This window comes from Cebus imitator, unplaced genomic scaffold, assembly GCF_001604975.1.
Source record: "Cebus imitator isolate Cc_AM_T3 unplaced genomic scaffold, Cebus_imitator-1.0 Scaffold702, whole genome shotgun sequence".
NCBI lineage: Eukaryota > Metazoa > Chordata > Mammalia > Primates > Cebidae > Cebus > Cebus imitator.
Window position 1 is genome coordinate 37,585 of NW_016108017.1, and position 20,492 is coordinate 58,076.

The 20,492-nt window shown below is 41.4% G+C and overlaps 2 protein-coding genes and 1 long non-coding RNA gene across 15 annotated transcripts in view; all 3 read right to left on the reverse strand.

Moving 5' to 3' along the window:
• LOC119469546 overlaps positions 1–5,186 on the reverse strand; it is a 6,748-nt gene extending 1,562 nt beyond the window's left edge. The window contains exons 1-2 of one of the 2 annotated variants that reach the window (XR_005198371.1): positions 659–5,186; positions 289–445 (exon numbers count right to left, since the gene is read on the reverse strand). This is a non-coding gene — a long non-coding RNA (uncharacterized LOC119469546). Of the gene's footprint in view, positions 1–288 lie in introns of both variants that reach the window. The other variant, XR_005198370.1, reaches the window with a different exon arrangement.
• Positions 5,187–5,795: 609 nt separating this feature from the next.
• On the reverse strand, positions 5,796–12,049 carry FIGNL1 (fidgetin like 1). Of its 10 annotated transcripts, XM_037734991.1 has the most exons (4): positions 11,964–12,049; positions 9,837–9,945; positions 8,795–8,960; positions 5,796–8,679 (listed from the first exon to the last, which is right to left on the reverse strand). In XM_037734991.1, exon 4 carries the CDS (start codon positions 8,615–8,617, stop codon positions 6,926–6,928), a length of 1,692 nt encoding a protein of 563 aa, XP_037590919.1. In that variant the 5' UTR covers positions 8,618–8,679; positions 8,795–8,960; positions 9,837–9,945; positions 11,964–12,049; the 3' UTR covers positions 5,796–6,925. The 10 variants fall into 10 exon arrangements, with proteins under 10 accessions (XP_037590919.1, XP_017374239.1, XP_017374238.1 ...); XM_017518750.2 differs by having other exon boundaries at positions 5,796–8,960; XM_017518749.2 differs by lacking the exon at positions 11,964–12,049 and adding an exon at positions 11,249–11,393 and having other exon boundaries at positions 5,796–8,960; positions 9,837–9,966.
• A 4,774-nt stretch (positions 12,050–16,823) lies between these two features.
• Positions 16,824–20,492, reverse strand: part of DDC (dopa decarboxylase) — a 102,551-nt gene continuing 98,882 nt past the window's right edge. The window contains exons 14-15 of one of the 3 annotated variants that reach the window (XM_017518735.2): positions 19,514–19,732; positions 16,824–17,627 (exon numbers count right to left, since the gene is read on the reverse strand). In XM_017518735.2, the coding sequence (XP_017374224.1) occupies positions 19,532–19,732 (201 nt within the window). In that variant the 3' untranslated portion in view covers positions 16,824–17,627; positions 19,514–19,531. The remainder of the gene's footprint in view (positions 17,628–19,513; positions 19,733–20,492) is intronic. The other 2 variants (XM_017518734.2, XM_017518736.2) reach the window with 2 other exon arrangements.

The following is a 20,492-nucleotide window of genomic DNA, read 5'->3' on the forward strand; positions in this document are numbered from 1 at the left end:
TTATGCAACAATACACTAATACAAGAGCTATTTTAATTTGGTGGCTACCATGTTTTCTGGGATCAAGACTTTTTACAGCTCCACTCAGTCTCAATGCTGCTTCTCTGTGTGTGTCTCACAAAGTTGGGTTTTTCAGAGGTCAATATAAAGTTCCTGGCGGGAAAGAACCTTCTAATGGGTGTGACATAGGATTAGAGACAAAGACATGCATGTGTTGGAAGTTAGTGGAGGCTCTCTCACAAACAGTGGTCACAGAAGGCCGTGCTGGAGAAATCATATTTTACTAACCTGAAGAGAGCTCTAACAGCTAGGCTTCACTTGCTGTGGCAGGCCCTTTGGGTCAGCAGGGACACTGCTGCTCGTTGAGATGACTGAGCCCAGCTGTCACAAAACACCAATGGCCCGTGTCCTTAACCACAGCAAAAGTATTTTCAGTCAGTAACAGCTACCAATAAAAAACATAGGAAAATATGATAGTAATAGACATGCATGTGTTGGAAGTTAGTGGAGGCTATCTCACAGTGGTCATAGAAGGCCTTGCTGGAGAAATTATATTTTACCAACTTGAAGAAGCTGTAAGGAAGAGCTTTCCAAACTCAAAGAACAGTGTAATGTTCCCACCCCACATTGCCGTGATAACAAACTACCATAAACTTACCAGCTTAGAACCCACAGTTTGTGTATCAGAAGTCTGGGAGGCTCTACTGGTTTCTCTGCTCCGGGTTCTAAAGACTGAAATCAAGGTGTCCGCTGACCTGGACTCTCATCTGGAATCTCTTGGGGAGGCTTTCTGGCTCATTTAGGTTGCTGAGAATTCACTTCCGTGCAGCTGTAGGACTGACATCTCTGCTTTGTGTTGGCTGTTATCTGGAGGCTTCTCTCTAGCCCTTGCGCATGGGCTTCTGCATCACGGAGCTGCAACTGCAGAGCAAATCCTTCTCATGCTTGGAATCGTGGACATCCTCTCTGCCACATCTTTCTTCTGCCTCTTCAGCCTTTCTTTTCTCTAACCAGCCAGAGAACATTCTCTGCTTTTAAGTACTTACGAAATTAGATTGGCCCTACACAAATAATTCAAGATAACCTCCCTATCTAAAGGTCTGTAACCACATTACCTCTGCAAGGTCCCTTCTCAGCAGGGCCTAGATTTGATTGAATAAGCAGAGGATGGGTCTCTTGGAGGAACGTCTTCAGAATTCGGCCTACCATACTTTCTATATGGGAAACATGTTTGTTCACCTTAACATCCAGGGGGATGAAGCAAAGAAAGAAAGGAGACTAAAGAGAAATTATATTTGGCTCTAGGAATGAAATTGTATTTTATTTGTACTTCGACGGGAATCTGTTGGAAGATTTTTACATGAGGAAGTATTGCTAACTTATACTTTAAAAGTGATCAGTATGCTGAGAGGAAAGCTTTCTTAGCAATTGTCTTTCATACTGCTCAGCCACTGACAGAGAGAGATGTGTTAACTGTGGTGTGAGCATGACCTCTATGTCTTGGCATAAGCCTGCATGTGTCAGTGGCAAGGATATAGAGAAACTGTAGGAAAAGGGGTCAACCCTTAGAAAAATGTGGAAGTAGGTAAAATGTTACGAAGTGAGACAGTAGTTACATTAAGTTCCACTGCTTCATCAAATACTTGTGCTTCTGTCTAACGTGGCAACCAGAAGTACCTGCCACCCTGACTCACTTCTCAGGCTGCAGGGCCCATAAAAGCCAGGTGACTGTAAATGGCTCCCAGATTTAGGGAAATCCACTTCCCAGTGGCTCATGGGCCTGCGGTCTGCAAGACTTGTCTTGGCAATCCTTTCAGATACCAGACCACTGGCCCACAGCCTATTTTGCTGCCTAAGCTAGGGATACAGCCCAGGCACTGCAGAGATAATCAATCTCAGCTGGCGTGTTCACAGCCATTATTTAGCTCAGGGATTCCAACAACCTAATACCATTTGCTCTGTAACCTCCAGAAATACCTGTCATATTTGAAATGGTATCCTTCTCTCTTTTCCAACATCACATTGGATTTTAGCGTATATTTCTTCATTTCAATGACTATTTGGCACATATGGGCAGGAAAGGTAAATTTGTGGCTTAGGCTACTATTTTAAATGGAAAGTTTGATACCATACCTTTTCTTATTAAGCTAATATATTCTTCTAGGGAAAGAAAAAGCTGGGGTAGTATTTTCCTAGAAGCCTTTTAAGGGAAAGGTGAGCTGCATGCATTTCTTGGATACAAAGGTAAGGTGCAACTCTGACACTAAAGCATGGGACTACCAAGCGGTTCTGTCTCTCTCTGGGACAGCATGGCTTCGTCACACATAGGGATGAGAACCAGGGCCTGACAGTCCAGGACAGTGGGTGAAGACAAGCAAAGTAGGAGACAAGGAGTAAAGAAGGAAACAAGGCTCTGCTCTGCTCTGACTGCACAGGTTGTAGTGTTTGAGTGCTTGCCCTGGCCATATCCAAGGAACCTGGGACTTGCCTATATTTTCCCCTGTCATCTCTACATTTCTGAGCAGAAATGGAAGAGAGGTCTAACAGCTAGGCTTCATGGGCCATGGCAGGCCCTACTGGTCAGCAGGCACACTGCTGCTTGTTGAGATGCCTGAGCACAGCTGTCACAAAACATCCATGACCCAAGTGTCCTTAACCACAGCATGCTGCCTTTATAAAACGCCACCTTATGTGGACTTCCTAATTTTTCTTTTTCCCTTTTATTAAGTGATTTATTATATATTAAGTGGTCCATTATGCTGACTTAACTCCTTAATAAAGCCCTCTCTTCATGTTTTCCCATTTTTTTTTTTTGTAATGAGCCAAATTAGTAATACTTAAAAGTTAGCCCTTATATGGCTAGACTTTGTTTTGTACCTCTCAGTACCCAGCACCTGATACTCTGTAAGCAATTCTGAAATTCATAAATTTTTGGTTAAGCAATAACAGAAATCTGGATGTGTCAATTAAGGACTGTCCAGTACAATTCCCTCACTTTTATCACTTAAAAAAAAAAAAAAAAACACAGATCTTAGGGAGTTCACACAGACTGTCTAAGGTTAGAATCACTGGCAGTTTTCTAATGCCCATTTTAATGCTCTTTCCATTATAAACTGTGTTGTAAAAGTATTTTTTAAGGGCAAGTGTTAAAAGTGGTGACTACATCTCATTTTTTCTCCCAAGACTCCTTTCATTCACCCAGGCTGCTGGGGCAAACCTTCAAGATAGCCCCACCTGCTTACACTGTTTAAAATGTGCTCCAGGGGAAGGGAGAGGGAAGAAATAAAAAAGAAGAAGAAAAAAAAAAATGTGCTGCAGATGCTCCCTCAATACCAGCTCCTGAACTGAGGTCAAGAACTTGGAATATAAGAAGGAAGTTAAAAGATGTTATCTTTATTTGACCTGTCCTTTTGCCATGGACTTAGATAGAATTTTTCTTTTAATCAGATCCCTAAAGGTGGGTTGTAAAGTGTCCCTTTAACACTGGAGAGTAACAATGGAGAACAATAAATAACATACAAGCATGAATAGAGAAAAATAATAATCTGGGGCAGACCTATTAAAAAGTTCTAAAGTGTAGAAAAAGAGAAACATAACTAAGAGATATTTCTTTGGAATTAGAATTTTTCCACAAAACTTAAGATAGATGGCATATGATCTCTAATAATATGATACAAATCCCACTAACACTAAGCAGAATGAGCTAGGACGATCACACGAAAAAGTTGAAAAGATCCTTCACAACAAGGGCAAAATCAAGGCAGATTCAAAGAAGATGCACAATCATAAAACATGAACCAGGCCTTTTAAATCTGTATTTTACATTTAATCCTCACTCTCCGACAAGACAAATATAAACTACTCTCACTTTAAAACTGAAACTGAACAATTAAGTAACCAACAATCACCAGTAAATGACAGCCAGAATTCAACAGGTCTATTTGGCTCAACAGCCCGTGATCTTTAGACTATGACTCTATCAAGACCAGTTGTCAATAGTAAAAGCAGACTTGATATTTTAGAATTGAGAAAATGAGTTAAAATTTCAGAAAAATTAGAAATTTACCACGGAATGAATACATATCAAAAGGACCATAAATTATCAGATGTCAAAAAGATTTAAGAAGGCCTGAAATTATAAATTAGAATAAGTCACCATACTCGTCCATACTCCTGTCAAAACTATTAGCATTAATATCACAACCAAGTGAAATGTTTGGTAAACGTGTATTTCTACTAAGGATATATAATTTTTAAAGACATTAAATATCCGGGTAGCATTCATGTTTCTGAAACAATGGTTAAAGACAGTGCAGTACCACACTAGAGAGAATTTAATCCAAGATTATATTCAATCAAGACAATCATATTTGGCAAGAATAAGAAATCTTAAAAGTTTTAGTAAGCTTCCTGCCCATCTACTTCAGGAGACTCAAAATCACAGTGCTGAGACAAAGAACGCTTTTCTGTAGTATAACATAGAAACAACAGTTGACTCCCTAACTCAAATTTTCTTTCCAGCTTTAAAATATCCTGACTATTCTTTTCAGGTTTAGATTCCTATTTAACAGAGTAGACTTTAGTTCAAGAGGGGCCACTTCTTGAGCATGTGTAACATGGGCTCTGACTAATCCAAGATGAGCTAAACCAACTAGACTTTCTCTCCTTGTCACACTTTCTAAACTCCATAGAAACAAATGGCCCTGTGGTTGGTGATCAAGGGAGCTTAAAGTCAGAGATGGCAGAAGATGTAACTGGAAAAAACTGACAATAAATATTAAGGGCAAATTACAGAGCTAAACAAAACATTAACACCTACAGGGCAAATGCTGATAAATCTAAATAGCCATAGTAAATGTAAGACCCAAGAGGGCAGGACTGATATGTAATTAAATACCAAGAAAGAAAAACTAGAGAATTCCTTGACATCAATACCAAAAAACCCAAGGTTATAGGGCTGTTTATATAGAAATAGAAAGGGACAAAGACAGTAATGAATATTGCAAAATGTTTTAAGATGTTACAAGATATAACTAAGAACTAAAGACAAGAAGTTTAACATCCAAATTCAAATAAAAACCCCAGGTGTGGTGGCTCACACCTGTAATCCCAGCACTTCAGGGGGCTGAGGTAGGTAGATCAAGTTTGAGGCCAGGAGTTCAAGACCAACCTAAGCAACATGGCAAAACCACATCTCTATTAAAAATATAAAAATTAGCCACGTGTGGTGGTGTACAGCTGTGGTCTCAGCTACACAGGAGGCTGAGGCACAAGAAAGAATCACTGGAACCCAGAAGGCAAAGGATGCAGTGAGCCAAGATCACATCACTGCACTCGAGCCTAGACAACACAGCAAGACTGTCTCAAAAACAAAACATAAAACAAATTCTAATGAAAGACAGCCACACATTACAAAGGAAACAACTAAAAATTGCAACAACAATCCTTTAACATAAAAACAGAAAGCAAACCAAGAAAAAATTTAAACTATATATATACACAAACTGTCTAAATTCAGCAACTAAAAGTGTTTTGATTGGACATTTCAAGTTGCACTGTTCACAAAAGAAAACATTCAAACTTAAATGTAACCTCCATGAGACCAAGCATATTTGTCTGTCTTTCATTGCTCTACCTTCAGTATCTTCAGTTTTTTGAATACATGCAAAAAGAATGCCAATAAATACCAAAATTGCCTACTGCCCAATGCTGCCACAGTATAGTCCCTCTGATTCAGTGCAGATGGAGTTTTACAGGAACTACTTTTCAAGAGAACAATTTAGAAAACAGGCCAAAAGCTTTCAAAAGTGCATATTCTTTAATCCAAGAATTACTCAAGAAATTTATACTTTTAAAAAAGATCACTAAATGGCACCCCACATAGTTCCTTTACAATAAACAAAAGATGAACAACCTAATGTTCTGCCCTATATGCCCTCTACCAGATGACTCAATTATAGTCCATCCATGGAATCCTAGGCAATCATAACAGGACATTTATGTTAACATGGAAAGTGAAGACACGCTTTAGAGAGTAGGCTACAAAAGAGAATACATTATACAATCCTACTGCTGTATAAAACAAAACCTCTGGAAGAATGTGTGCTTAAATATTAATAGTGTGTCCCGCAAAGTGGTAGGATAACAGTGATTTTTATTCTTTACTTATCTATTTTCTCATGTTTCTGTAATGCACATTTCATAAAACACAATGGGTCTGGTATAAAAATCTGAAAACACTGATTTTTGAAAGAAAGCAGTATTACAGGCTGTAGTGTCAAATAAAACATAAATGTTAAGTATCACACACTTCCCTGAAAATAACCAACACCCTTAATTATCCTTTCAGTTCTGTGAACATATCTGTAATACTAGATCATACCTTGCTATTTCTGAAAAGTTAGTCCTGATAAAAATGAAAAACCGTAAGAGGTAACAAATTGGCAGAATAAAGTAAAAACTGGCACTTTAGCTTTTAGTGAGATCTTAAATCTGCTGAAATAACACTAAGCAATGCTCTGTTCCAAATGTAAACCATTATACTAGCCAACATTAAGAATTACATGGCCATCAGAAGGAACACTCTTCAATAAAAGATGGGTATTAATCAGATATAACTTTATATGTAATGTTCAACTAAAAAAATTAATTTGAGCTCATTCTGCATGTTATATAACTTCAAAAGAAAGACTTCTTAGAAACAAGTTCATTCTCAGTTTAGACAGGCTTACACGTCAGGTAATAAATGGAAAACAAAACTTATATTAACATATGCTTTCAGTTAGTTGTAAAATCTGAGCTATCATTTGAAGTACAATTTAGAATATTTTCTAAAAAAAAAAAAACAACACATCCCCAGCTTTCTATGCTAAAAAATAAAAAAGACTGTACTACAGAGATGCCCTTTTAATTCCAAGTATCCCATTTACTTTCCACAACCAAAAGTTTTGTTCCAGTTTTCATAAAGCTCTAAATCTTTTGGAGAAACACTAGGTCGCACAGTTCTAAAAGCATTTTCAAAATCAATATAAGCTATTGGCCGAACTTGATCTGGTGTTATGGTAGCAATGTCAGCAGTTTGTAAACTGCGAATAGGACCAAGAGAAGCCTCTCTGCAAAGCTGTGTCATGTCTGCTCCTGAAAACCCATCAGACAGCTGTACAATCTGTTCAATTTCGTCTTCACGGAGGCAACACTGCTCTTTGGACATTAGATTAATTACTATTTGTTTCCTGGCTGAAGCTTCTGGGAGGGGAATATAAAGCCTTTTCACCAATCTTCTTCGGGCAGCCTCATCAATTTCTTGTGGCCGATTTGTTGCTCCCACCACTAGGATACGATCTTCCGAAGATGTTGTTGCTCCATCTAATTGAACTAAAAATTCTGTTTTTATCCTTCTAGAAGATTCATGCTCACCGTCTCCCCGTTGAGATAATAGGGAATCAATTTCATCAATAAATATCACAGATGGCTGCTGACACCTTGCAACAGCAAACAATGCACGGACCATTTTCTCCCCCTCGCCTACCCATTTAGAAGTTAAGGATGAAGCAGAGATGCTAAAGAATGTTGCCCCAGACTGACTAGCAATGCACTTGCCAATCAGAGTTTTACCAGTCCCAGGAGGACCAAAGAGCAAAATTCCTTTAGGGGGTCCCCTTAAACCAGTAAAGATGTCCGGCCTCAACATGGGCCACACGACTATTTCCTTTATGGTGGCTTTAGCAAATTCTACCCCTGCAATATCTTCCCAATTTACTGGAGGTCCATGATCCATAATCTCATTCATAATAAGTTCAATCATCTTTGGCTCCAAGTTCTTCAGACGCTCATCGACTGGATGTGCTGGTTCTGTAGGTCCTGCCCCATAAGGCTTATACTGCATTCCTCCATTCTGCTCTCCCCCATCTTGCTTGGGTATAGGAGGAACAAACTTTCCAAGTATTCCTCGAGATCTACTAGCTCCTAGAGACTTTTTTATACCACCATATGAAGACCCTGATGCACGCTGAGGTTGGTGGTACTTTTTTTGCTGATCTACCCATAATTGTTCTTTTGCAGTTTTAAAAGTAGGCAGGCTGCTATCCTCCTTTGGGCCATTATCTTCTGTTTTACTATAAGCCTTATTCAGTACTGGATTGGAAAGTGCATCAATGGTACTAGAACCATAAAAAGACTTTCTTTGCAGATTTTCAGAGGCAGAAGGAAAACAAGACTGATTAGATAAAAACATATTAAGTCCTACACTTTCTTTTGGAGAGCTGTGATTTTCCTTTTTGACATTTCCAAACAATGGGGTGGCATGGAATTTTGCAGTGGCTGACTCACCTACAGGTGCTGAGAATGTAGGACAAATCTTAGCAGTATTAGTCACCACAGGTGGCTGGGCACTCTGAAGGAGTTTCAAAGGATTGCTCTCTGGGAAGTCTTGGGTCCTATCTCGATCATGAGCTGAGTTAGGCAGTTGGTCACTCTCTTGAGAACTACCACAAACACTAAATTTAGGAAGACCAAAGACAGTGGCCTCCTTATGGATTACCACTGATGCATGAGCAGGTTCCAACAGAGAGTCTCGGAATTTTTTGCCAGCTTGCATCATCTTCTGTACACTACTCATTTTGAAAACATTATTTATTGACAATCCAGACTGCCATTTGTCACTATCTGTTTGTTGAGACCCTGCTAAAGTGAAAATGTTTTCTGCATAATTATTCAAGCCAGATTCAACATTGTCAGAATCAATAATTGCAGAATATTTCTCTGCATATTTTTTGAACAGTTTGGTAGCACAGACCTGGGAGATCTCAGAGTTTGCCCATGCATACTGAATGCGTAATATCTGTGCACGGTATGCATCTGCCTTCTGTCCTGCACATATGCCAGATGTAATTGCAAAGTAATTCTTCTGCCATTCACTCAGGTGTACAGATCTAGAGCTGGAGGTCTGCATTTTACAGGTTCTATAACAAACAACAAAAATGATAATCAGTATGAAGAAAACAAAGATATAATACTTTAAACATAGTTTTAAAAATCTCTGCTAATCTGAAGGAAGGTAGTACACTGGACTTTTTATTTATAAGGTAGATTTATAAGTACAGCTTTTAAGAGAAATATCTAGCTAACCATAGATTTCAAGTATTCAAGACCTATCAATATCAAGTCTTAAAAATTAAGGACTTCATTAAATAATAATTTTTATAAGTAAAATTGTTTTAGTTATATAATAATTTTACCTGTGAAGAGGGAAGGCATTCATAAAGTTTAGATGAAAAGGATTTAAAATTGATAAGAAAAAGAAAAACAATGGAACTATAGACACATAAAGCAAAACAAAACAAACAAGAGGTTTAACTCTGATCTGTAAAAGAAACTAGGTGAATGAGCTTAAGTGAGCCTTTTACTATCACTGAAGGGTCTTCAGTTTTCTTTTTTATTGTTGTTGAGATGGAGTCGCACTCTGTCACCCAGGCTGGAGGGCAGTAGTGCTATCTCGGCTCACTGCAACCTCTGCCTCCCGGGTTCAGGTGATTCTCCTGCCCCAGCCTCCCAAGTAGCTGGGATTAAAGGCACCCACCACCACATCCAGCTAAGTTTTGTATTTCAGTAGAGACAGGGTTTCACCATGTTCGTCAGGCTGGTCTCAAACTCCTGACCTCAGGTAATCCACCCACCTTGGCCTCCCAAAGTGCTGGGATTACAGGCGTGAGCCACTGCACCCAGCTGGTTATTTGGGATTATCAAATCAAGTAATGAATATGAAAATAATCTGAAAACTATCTTTATCCCTATCACACAAATGTAGAAACTGAGGCTGAGAGAGTTAAATAACTTACTTGAGATCACACAGCCAGTTACGAATGATACCAGAAATCGAACACGAGCAGTTTCACTCTAGGTACTGTGCACTTCTTCATGTACACAATGCTCCTTGATGCTGCTATCCTAGGTCACAGATTGAACAGCCTGGATCACAAATTTGAACTACGGCATGTTTAAATGGTTTTAATAACTTATTCATGAATAAGCACCCAAAACAAAGCGGCCTAGAATATCTGTTTCCTAATTTCACATAAGTATTAAAAAGTGAAACTGTTACTATAAATGAAAAAACCTAACCTACTAGTAAAATGATTTTTAGATTACTTTAGATTTCTTCTGTCAAGTTATTCGCATAACTTTCTTCGCACTGTTACATTTAAACAGAACTGTTGCTGTATCACATTGCTAAATATATTGAATTTACTTACATATCCACAAGAAAATTGTATTAAAACTTTTCTTAGTTTCCTAACAGTATTTCAATTAAGTGAAAACTAAGAAACCCTACTTTTTAGGCTCAAGTATTTGAAATTTTGCCTTCCAAATTACTTGTAAGTACAACTTAATAATCAATAGGTTCTTTTCGTGCAACAGCCATGTTTAATACAGCATTTATCTCCCATGCCTTACAAATAATTTGTCACATTGTAAGTAGGTGTTCATAAATCTTTGTTTAAAAACTTAAGATCCAGAGTTTTAAATTAAAGACACTGTAATTTATTTGAAGCTGTAAAGCTAGATAGGCTAGAGTCAAAACTAGATCTGACCTCCCCTGTCAAGCAGTTCATCCCTCTTTTCAGTATACCATTTTGACTTTTAAACTCATTTATACAATACTGGAAATGAGAAACTGAAAGAAAGGTAACTCGGAAAACACTTGACACAAACTTTCACAATTAGTATTATCATTCTCTTCCTCTCCATGGCTTCATTCCACTTTATCATCTGTTACCCTGGGATTTCTACAATACCTCAGAGTTCTAGTCACTGTTGTCAGAATAAACGCCCTTCTCCTTTCCACCTTCACCTTTTCCTTCCATATTCATCTTCCAAGTCTTACTTCTTTTCAATTCAATCATTTAAATAGCAAATATGGATAACCAAAAACTGGCCATCACTGATCAGTGACACAACCATTGTCTTGCTTACCATCTTCAAGTCAATTTAACCTTAATGGCCTTTCCTAGATCTAAAAAGTACGATTAATTAGCACTGTCATATGAACTGCATTTCAATCTTCTTTATTTTGCCAATGTTCTGATTATTTTAATAATGTGATTATCTCTCTTCCTAGATAGTTGGCTTCTCCAGGTAGGAATTGTTTTCTACTACATTTAGACTGTCTTAGTACCTAGAATACACCGTCCTTTACAATAACAGCTACTAAAATACTGACAGAGTGCCTAGTCAGTACCAAGCACCGCACAGGCCTTTCATAGGACTCTATTGTTGATGCAAAACAGGAGTTAAGAGCACAGGGTCTGGAGCCAGGCTGCCTGCGTTCAGATCCTGGCTCTATCATCTGCCAGCAGTGACTGTAGGAAAATCTCTTACTGTCTTTCTGCCGGTTTTCACTTATAAAAGAAGCGCAGCAATGTTACAGAGCTGACAAGGTCTTTTAATTCTGCAAAGCACTCGACACAGGTCTCAGCACTTAGAAAACACTCTACAAAATACGGCTGCTTCTGATTTCTCACAATGACCCCTCAAAGGTATGAGCCCTTCTTTCTCATCACAGAGGTTAAGAGCTTGCGCTGGACACAGTGGAGCTGGCTGACCCCCGCTGTGGGCGCCCAGAGCCCCGCCGGCCCCGGTAAATGCCGGCGGCAAGCGGCCCCGCCCCCGGACAGGCCCTGCCAAAGAAAGCCGCCGTCCGCGCCAGGACCCTCCTTCCTAATCATGGGTGAGTCTGGTTCCGGGCTGGCGGGCAAGCCACCCTCCCCTAACACAGAAGCGAAACAGAAGGGCGCTGAGGGCACAGCCACTGTCTGACTCCCGCCGCCCGCGGCCTCCCACGAAGCCCCAGCCGCGCGACCCCTCAACATTCCAGAGGCACCCGCCCGCCTCGCCCCCGCGCCTAACACTGATGCTCCACAAGGGTCAGCAGGGCCCCTGCCCCACCTCCCGTCACGGCGTCCTACCTGCGGCCCGTGGAGGACGCCGTCAGCCTCCGAAAAGCGCGGGGACCGACGTGCGCCTGCGCGTTGCTGACGCCATCGGGCTCGCGCCGTGCGTGCGTGCGTGCGTGCGTGCGTGCGTGCGTGCGTGCGTGCGTGCGTGCGGCGCGAGGGGCGCGGGGCGTGGGCGTGGCACCTGGGCCCGGGCACCACCACCTGGGCCCGGGCACCACCACCTGGGCCCGGGCACCACCACCTGGGCCCGGGCACCACCACCTGGGCCCGGGCACCACCACCTGGGCCCGGGCACCACCACCTGGGCCCCAGCTCCGACCTGTGGTGTTCAATAAACGCTTATTGCAGGTGCTCCGCTGAAGGAGCCGGCAGCGGTGGTGTACGTAAAGTGGTCAATTGTCTGCGTTGCATTGTGCATACGCTTCATTTTTAAAAGTCTTTTCAAATAAATACAAGGAGGCGATGGAAATTGAAGATTCCAAGGATTCCCGTAGAGCGCGGCTCACCTGCACTCAACGGGAGAGTGAGCTGTGGCTCACCTGGGAGAGCAAAGCGTGGCCCTTCTGCATCCACCCAGGAGAGCGAAGCATGGTTCACCTGCGCCCACCCGGGATAGCCAGCCGCGCGCCTTCTGTGCTGCAGGCGGGGAGCGGGCGGCGGGAGAGGAGCGGGTCTGCTTAGGTCAGCGATTAAGATGTCGTTACTCCAAGCCACCCCAGCCTGACGAGGCCTGAGGCTGTGCCCCCTCTTGAATTCAGGCCCAGCACGTCTCACTGCCACCCTAGCACCCTGCAGTTTGCATTCCACACTGCACGTGAGCGGGTGCTCAGCAGTGTTCCCTGGCTGAAAGAACCACACAGAGTAGCATGCAAAATGACATGCATGTTTAAGATAAAATAATAGAGAGGACACCTGTTCTCTGAATCCGGCAGCTCAGATCTCCCCTCAGCCAACAACTACATCCTTTAGACAGCTCTCTGCTGTGTAGGGACACCTCCCTGAAATTTTGAAAAGCACTCCATCATTACCTTCCACTTTGTTCTGGAGTCAGGTTTCAAAAGAAAAGTGCTGGATTTTAATTTAGTGAATTGGGTTTTCAGACACAAGTTAACAGAGTAGCCACTCACAGTGGCCTCCGCAGTAAATAATGGTATCAGATCACAGAACACGAAGTCTGGAGGTTGGCAGGAAATGTGGGCCTGGTGATTCAGTCATGAAGGACCATCCCCTTTCAGCCACCTTCTCGCCTGTGGATTTTCCCACCCGGGCTCGTCACTTCATTGTCGAGAGATGCCCTCACAGCCCAAGCTAGGCAGCCTCACACGACCCAATTCAAAACAGAAAGATGGAGCCAAACGGAGAAAGGACCTTTTCCCTCTGAACACTTCTCTCTGGAAAAAGAAAATGTTTCCCAGAAAGCCTCCTAACCTTCCTCTTGTATCTCCTTGACTAGCCGGGTCCCCTGGATAGCCTTTCCTGAGAAAGAGAGGGTCTGGTGCAGGGGATAGAGAAAATGACTAGCGACTAGCAGCACATGTTGTTTAAACACAAGATTTAAAGAAATGCAAGGCACAATTTCAAGATCTTTTTAAGGTTTTTGAAGTCTTCACAAAATAAAAAGGAGTTGGATAATGCACTTTAAAAAATAGAAGAGGTTGCACTGAAAGCAGCAGCTCCTAATTCATTTCATGGCTTAATCATGGAAGATGCTTTTATTCTAATTCCATAATTTATCAACTATTTTTAAATTATTTTATAATTACCCAAAGTATGTCATGTAGAATGAAAATAAAACAGTTATATCAAGGCCAAGTCAGTTGTATGCTCATTGGCTATTTAGAAATTTCTAAATACATTTCTATTTAGAAATGACCATATAGATACTAACTTGGGTAATGTTAGGGATGGAAAGTTTATGTCCCCCCCAAAATTTGTATGCTGAAATCCTAAGCCCAATATGATGGTTTTAAGGGGTGGGGCCTTTGTGAAGTGATTAGGTCATGAGAGTTGAGTCCTCATGGATAAGATTGGCAAGTACCCTTGTAAAGAGACTCCAGAGGCTAGGCATGGTGGCTCACACCTGTAATCCCAGCGCTTTGGGAGGCCAAGGCAGGCAGATCACTTGAAGTCAGAAGTTCAAGACCAGCCTGGCCAACATGGCGAAACCCTGTCTCTACTAAAAATACAAAAATTAGCCAGGTGTGGTGACGGGCACCTGTAATCCCAGCTTCTCGGGAGACTGAGGCCTGAGAATCACTTGAACCTGCGAAATGGAGGCTGCAGTGAGATGAGATTGTACAACTGCACCCCAGCCTGGGGGATAGAGCAAGACTCTGACTCCAAAAAATAAAAAATAAAATAGAATAATAAAATAAGACCCAGAGAACTTATTAGCCCTCTTTCCACCACCTAAGGATGCAAAGAAAGGATGGCAACCTGGAAAAGAGCCCTCACCAGAATTCAACCATGCTGACACTCTGACTTCCAGCCTCTAGGACTGTGAGAAATAAATTTATGTTGTTTATGAGCCACTCAGCATATGGTACTTTATTATAGCAGCTCTAGACAGGCTAAGACAGGTAATTAGCTATTTTTGATGATTTTCATCATCAAAATTTTCATGATGGCATTTTGGAGAATTCACATAAACCACTCCTTTACCCTCCTAAAAATATTGCTCAGATACTGAATTACATGTGTGCTTGCCAAAGTTAACTTTTTTCCAACAAGTAACACTAGCCACTTCACGTTCTACTTTTGATACAAAAGCATTTCCCAATCCAGTGGTTTTATCTTCTGGCCTGGTTGGCAAAAGTGTAACTCACTTCTGCACTCTCTCTGAACTGTAGTCTCCCCATCAGGTGTAAAACAGGAATAAACTTTTCTTACCCATGAAGCCATTACGTATAAGGATTATAATAAACATAAGATATAATTCTTAAATTATCAAAGCAGTCGCATGTGGCAGGCATTCAACAGAAACCGTGTTGCTATGTTATTTTTATTGTTACCGTTAATACTTTTACTGGGATTCAAACCCTTATGCCATATCAAGACTTTTCCATCTTTGACAAATGAGACATATTAGGATAGTATTGTAATACATTAGCATAATATGGAAGAGTTTAGTGCTTGAGCTATTCAGTTACTAAACTTTGCTTCCAAGACCACAGACTGGTGGTATATACTGTGTGTGTGTGTGTGTGTGTGCGCGCGTGCCAGCGTGTGCATGTGTGTGCGTGTGTGCACATATGAGAAAGAATATGCTGTTCTTTCTTCTTCTGAGTAGAAGTTGTTGAGCCTTCAAGGGAAGAGATTTTCACCTACAGCAAACAGTGCCAGTTCTCTTGATGGGAGGGATTCTGGGAGATGGCTGCTCATTTCCATATTCATGAATTCTATAAACATGGTCTCAGATAAATGCCAGTGTACACTTCAGTGAGCTCATTTGTTTTTGAGCAGAGGGGATAATATGGCCCTAAATAATGTGCCTCCCTGTCAGCCAGGAGAGTTACATTCTGGAGATGTGTGTGTTGGTGTGTGTAGGAGGCAGTTGGGGTTGAGGAGATAGGAAATCCAACAGGACAAATCTCAGATGGAAACCAGCCCAATCTAAATCCAGTTCTTTCTCTGTGGGATTCCCTGTATGTGGATTCCCACTGACTTCCAAACCTCTCAGCTCCCTGTCTCAGTGGTAAGGAAGAAAAAAGAACCAGGATTGAGGGGATGGTGTTCCAGCCCGCCAGCAGAGGCGTAAGCTGTGTGGGCCAGGGTGAACCAAGTGCACAATTTTAGTAAAAAATAGTCATTGGCTACACTGAATGAATCATAAAGGAATGTGAAGAGGCTACCTCTGGCATCACTGTCATAAACAGAGCTGATGAGGGGGAGGTGGTGTTCTCCCTGTGTCAAAAGACAAAATTATGACAAATTTACAGATGAAATTGGCTTTTATTCATGATTCATGAATCCAGTAGCCTCCATTCTATAGACGGTTAATAGAGGAAGTACTTTTTCCTGTTTCTAGGGCTGGGGGATTTGAATCTGAGAACCACTTTATGGAGAAGTCAGGAGGTGGGGTGAACTGCCATGAGTTATCTAGAAACGAGCAAGAAATCAGACAAGCTTTCCTCTCTGTTGTGTCTCTGTCTAAGCTGAGGTCTTAGGCTCTCCATCAAAAGGATCCAGCCAGTTCAGAGGGAGGAAACCTTCAGTCACTTGCTGGTCTCCTACCCTTCTTCTGTACAGCATCCCTGTTGCCCCTGCCATCCAGTCTCCTCCCTCCAATCAGGTCTCAGCCATCTTTCCAAAGTATATTTGTGGATGGGGCTGGATGAGCCCACAAAAGCAGAGAGCTGATATCAATTATGTTAGTGGCTCCCATTGGAGCCCTTGCAGCAATCTTAACTCAAGGGCTGAAAAAGAAGCTTATAAAATTTAGACATCCCAGCCTCAACTCAAGAAGCTGAGTGCTCCATGCTCCACTGTTCCTAACAAGGGTGGCCCCTGGTGGGCCCCGAAAACACAGCCTTGTTCCCCACATCATGATGGAGGTGAGGTCTTATTTGCTGTTGGGTAGAGAACAAATGACCTGACCAAATTAGATGGGGAACTACTTGGCATCTGACATATTTCCAGATTTCCGAACAGCAGATCATATCATTCACTTATGTTCACATAGATATTATAGGTCTTTGAAATTCAAATATACTTATTAATAACGCATGGACCCTTTCTGAGGGTGCCTTTGATAGTTTTATGGTCTTCAAAGGACAAGAACTAATCTTGGGATTAAAACACGTTTCTAAAAGCAAAATGGTTCCCAATACACACAGCGAACTTAAAGTGAGATTGAGTAGATACCACATCCTTGTTGGAATTTGTTTGTTTACAGAAGCACTCCTCAGTTCCTTACCAATCATGATACTATAGGACAGACTGGTCAGACCAGAAAATCAAGGCCCAGAAAGCCATAGAGTCCTTCCCATCACAGCAGAGACCTCGATCTCCTTGCCTCAGGTGTCTCTTGGTTCTAATTTTATTTCCACAGATGAACTCATCTCCAAGTAAAACTTGTGTATTGTTAATGTATCCAGAACGGTGCCTGACATAAATGAGGCACTCAGAGAACATTTGTTGAATAAATGAATGCAGTTTAAATACATCCCAAGGTTGCAGTATCTTTGTCTACTTCGGAGGGAATGTCTGTATCACAAGAATAAATTTGACACAGCACAGAACAAGATGATCATCTGACACAATTAGCATTTCACTTGAATTGTTTATTAAGCATTTAGCCACATGACAAAAGACAATTTAAAGACCACAGATATAATTTCAAGTTGCAAGAACATAGATTGCCTTGGAAAACATATCAGTGAGGCTTTCCTGCCACTTCTGATGGCTGCAAGAACATGACAATCTATGATGTTTTACTCAACAAAAATTACAGCCAAATAATGAATAAAAGCTATAGACACTAAGGTTGACTTTTTATATAGCAAATAATATTTTTTGTTGATGAGACACTACGCAGACAAAAATCACAACCCTCTGGATAACTTTGGAGAAAGACATGGGAAGCCACATACAGACTTGTTTCCACGAAGCCAGGATGATGTTTATTTGCTTCTTATTCCAGTTTTCAGATATATCTCTCTTCAACTTTGATTCCTACAGGGAAAAAAATAGCATGAACATATGACTACATTAAAATAAGTAAGAATAAGAATTGTATGTACTTCTTATTTGAATATAAAGAAGGAATATATCATTTTTCCAGTGAAACAGAGACAATTGTACAGTGCCAGAGAGTCTGAACTTAAATAAAGGAATTTTTACTGCCAATCTGGCCTTCTCTGATGAAAATTATATGAGTGTCAACTAGAATCTCTGCCTAATTTTCAACCCTCTGTAAAATAACAATAGTTCCTACCTTCTCTCAGAACTAGGACCACATGAATATGATGTAATTACCTCAAAGAAGTACAAGTAAAATCAAGGTATTAAGATTTTTATTGTTCTAATTAATCTGTCCAAAACAACATACATGCATTAAAATTTACTACTGTATCATGTATTTTTTAAAAAATTAAATTTCATTTTTACCTTTTGAATCTACAGCAAATATAATGATTCCAGAGGAACTGTGACTCCTATCAGAAACACACCTTTGTTTCGGATAAATTTTCAGAGCTACACTCTCCACATATGTTCTTCTGGGCATATGCCAATAAGATCCTGATATGATACATGCTTATGAGATAGATGTGAACATGAGGTTGCAGAGATGCGAGTCAGTAGCATTTCCCTGATAGGGATTTGTTCTGTATAGATCTTACAGTGGCACTTTCCCTCCCCCACATAGACTTATGCTGAGAGCAGCGGAATAACTTCAACATATAAGCCTCTCCCCACTACCTTCCAGAGATGCACGCGATATCACTTTGGAGTTGCTCTGGGTCAGGAGTTCTTCCTCAGACCTCAGGCCTCTCTCAGCTTACAAGTGGGGGATGGCCTTGGTTGCACCAGGAAAAGGACCTGGTTCTCAGGGCACATTTTGACTGAGAAGGTAGCTCTCTGGCCTCACCTTTCAGGAGCCATGGACAAGTCTCTCACATACACGAAACATGATTTCCAACTTATGATGTGTTGAGCACTATAGTTTTTCAGATATTCACAATTAAAATCAACAGCAAAGAAGATAAAGTCGTAGGCAATTGGGAAATGCATTACCTGACACACAGATTCTAAATCCCCCATGGCTTATAATGAGTGGAAAATTGTGAAAGGAAGAGGGGAGAGAGAAAGAGAAGCAGGTGCTAAGGAGGGATCACAGATTCATCTACCAAATGGGACACAAAGATAAAACAAAAAAACAAACAACAAAAAAAAGACAAACAGAAAAAGGTAGACATACTCCAATGGGATGACATTCTTAAGATAACCTAATGAAGAAGCTTCTAAGGTTGTCTGGGTTCCCACAGAGGCAGTCTTGAACACCCTCCATGTTGCCAACACTGCGTTTGTTTAAAACGTGTGCTTTGTTTTTTTGTTTGTTTTTACAAATTAACTGTGTGCTGTCTGCAGGGTTTACCTGTGAAAGATAAATCCCTCACAACTGCAAGAAGCCTGGTAGTTGAAACATATCCTTTCTTTAAACCATCAAGAATTTGGACGGCAAACCATGAGTCACAATAAATTCCCTTTTTATTGCTTTCATTAGTTCTCTAAAGGTCACCAGTTTCTTATATAAGCTTATTACGATAGTAAGTTATCTCAACAAATGCTGTTTGAAAAAATCTGAAGGGATATTATAGAGATTGATGTAAGAGAATAAAAAGTAAAAAAAATCTAAGTTTTAAAAGAATTATTACAATGTATCATTCCTTCTACTTCTCCAGAATGAAGATGGTTTTCTCTTCCTTATTTTAAGGTGGAGGAAGTGCAGCTTGGCAGCATGGAGTGGCCGGGCTGGGCCTGTAGCTGGGCCTGCACTCCAGGAGGACACTTGCCGGGGGACAAGGACACCGGCAGAAAATGAGCCCAGGGCGGCCTACCTGCAGCTGGCTTTGCTTCTACTCCATCTCTGCTTGCAGCACATCAGCCGCCATCTCTTTGATGTGCTCCCAGGCCACCTGCACGTGGGCAGATTCCACGGTGCGAGAGCAGATGGCAAAGCGCAGGACAAACTTGTCCCTGAGGTGACATGGAACCAAGTGGATTTTTTTGGCACTGTTTATTCTTTGCAGAAGAGCTTCATTCACTTTGTTGGAACCCTGGAGGGATTGAAAGAGAGGAACTGTGCTCAGGTCTCCGAGGACTCAAAAATCAACCGGTCATGTAGGAAGGCCAGTGCTTGGTGACCCTGCCATACATCAGCGAGAAGCCAACTAACCATTCCCCCTGCGTTTATGATGTTACAAAATTCAACAAAGTAATAGTAACACACCCTAAAAGACTGCATCCATCTTCTCCCCACAATACAATTTCTCCACATTCTAATATGCCATTAAAAGATGACCCTTCCATGGTCCAAGTTTGTTTTAAGGAAAGTAAAGATCCCTAGATATGTCATCTATAAATATGTGAGCTTAAACAGCAGAACTGGGATTTCTGATGGCACCAGGGGAGGAGCCTCTAAAGTCTCACAGAAACATAGAAGAGTCTCAACAACCTAGAAAACGAAGCATAATGGTCAAGCTAGCGCTAGAATCTGGGAAGAATATCCATGAACCACAGGACCCAGGGGACCATTGGTGACTCACCAGATGAGCACAGCCCGCCAACCTGGGGTAGGGCAGAGGCCTCACCCCTCCCACTAAACCAGAGATGGAAGCCTGGTGTCACTCAGCCAATGGGAAGCCCTTGCTGTCCCGCCTGGGTCCTGCTTCCATGGCAGCCATTCTCCTGACCCTTCACCTCCACACTCCTTTGCTTCTCTGTCCTTCTTCCGTTTGTAGGCAGTGACTCCACATCTTCTAAGCCATGGAGTCTTAAATAGAAGGAGCTGAATGTGGGACACTGCATGCTAGTCAC

Excerpts from the sequence above, each read along its gene's own strand:
- FIGNL1 (XM_017518750.2), bottom strand. The coding sequence starts at position 8,950 with ATGCAGACCTCCAGCTCTAGATCTGTACACCTGAGTGAATGGCAGAAG.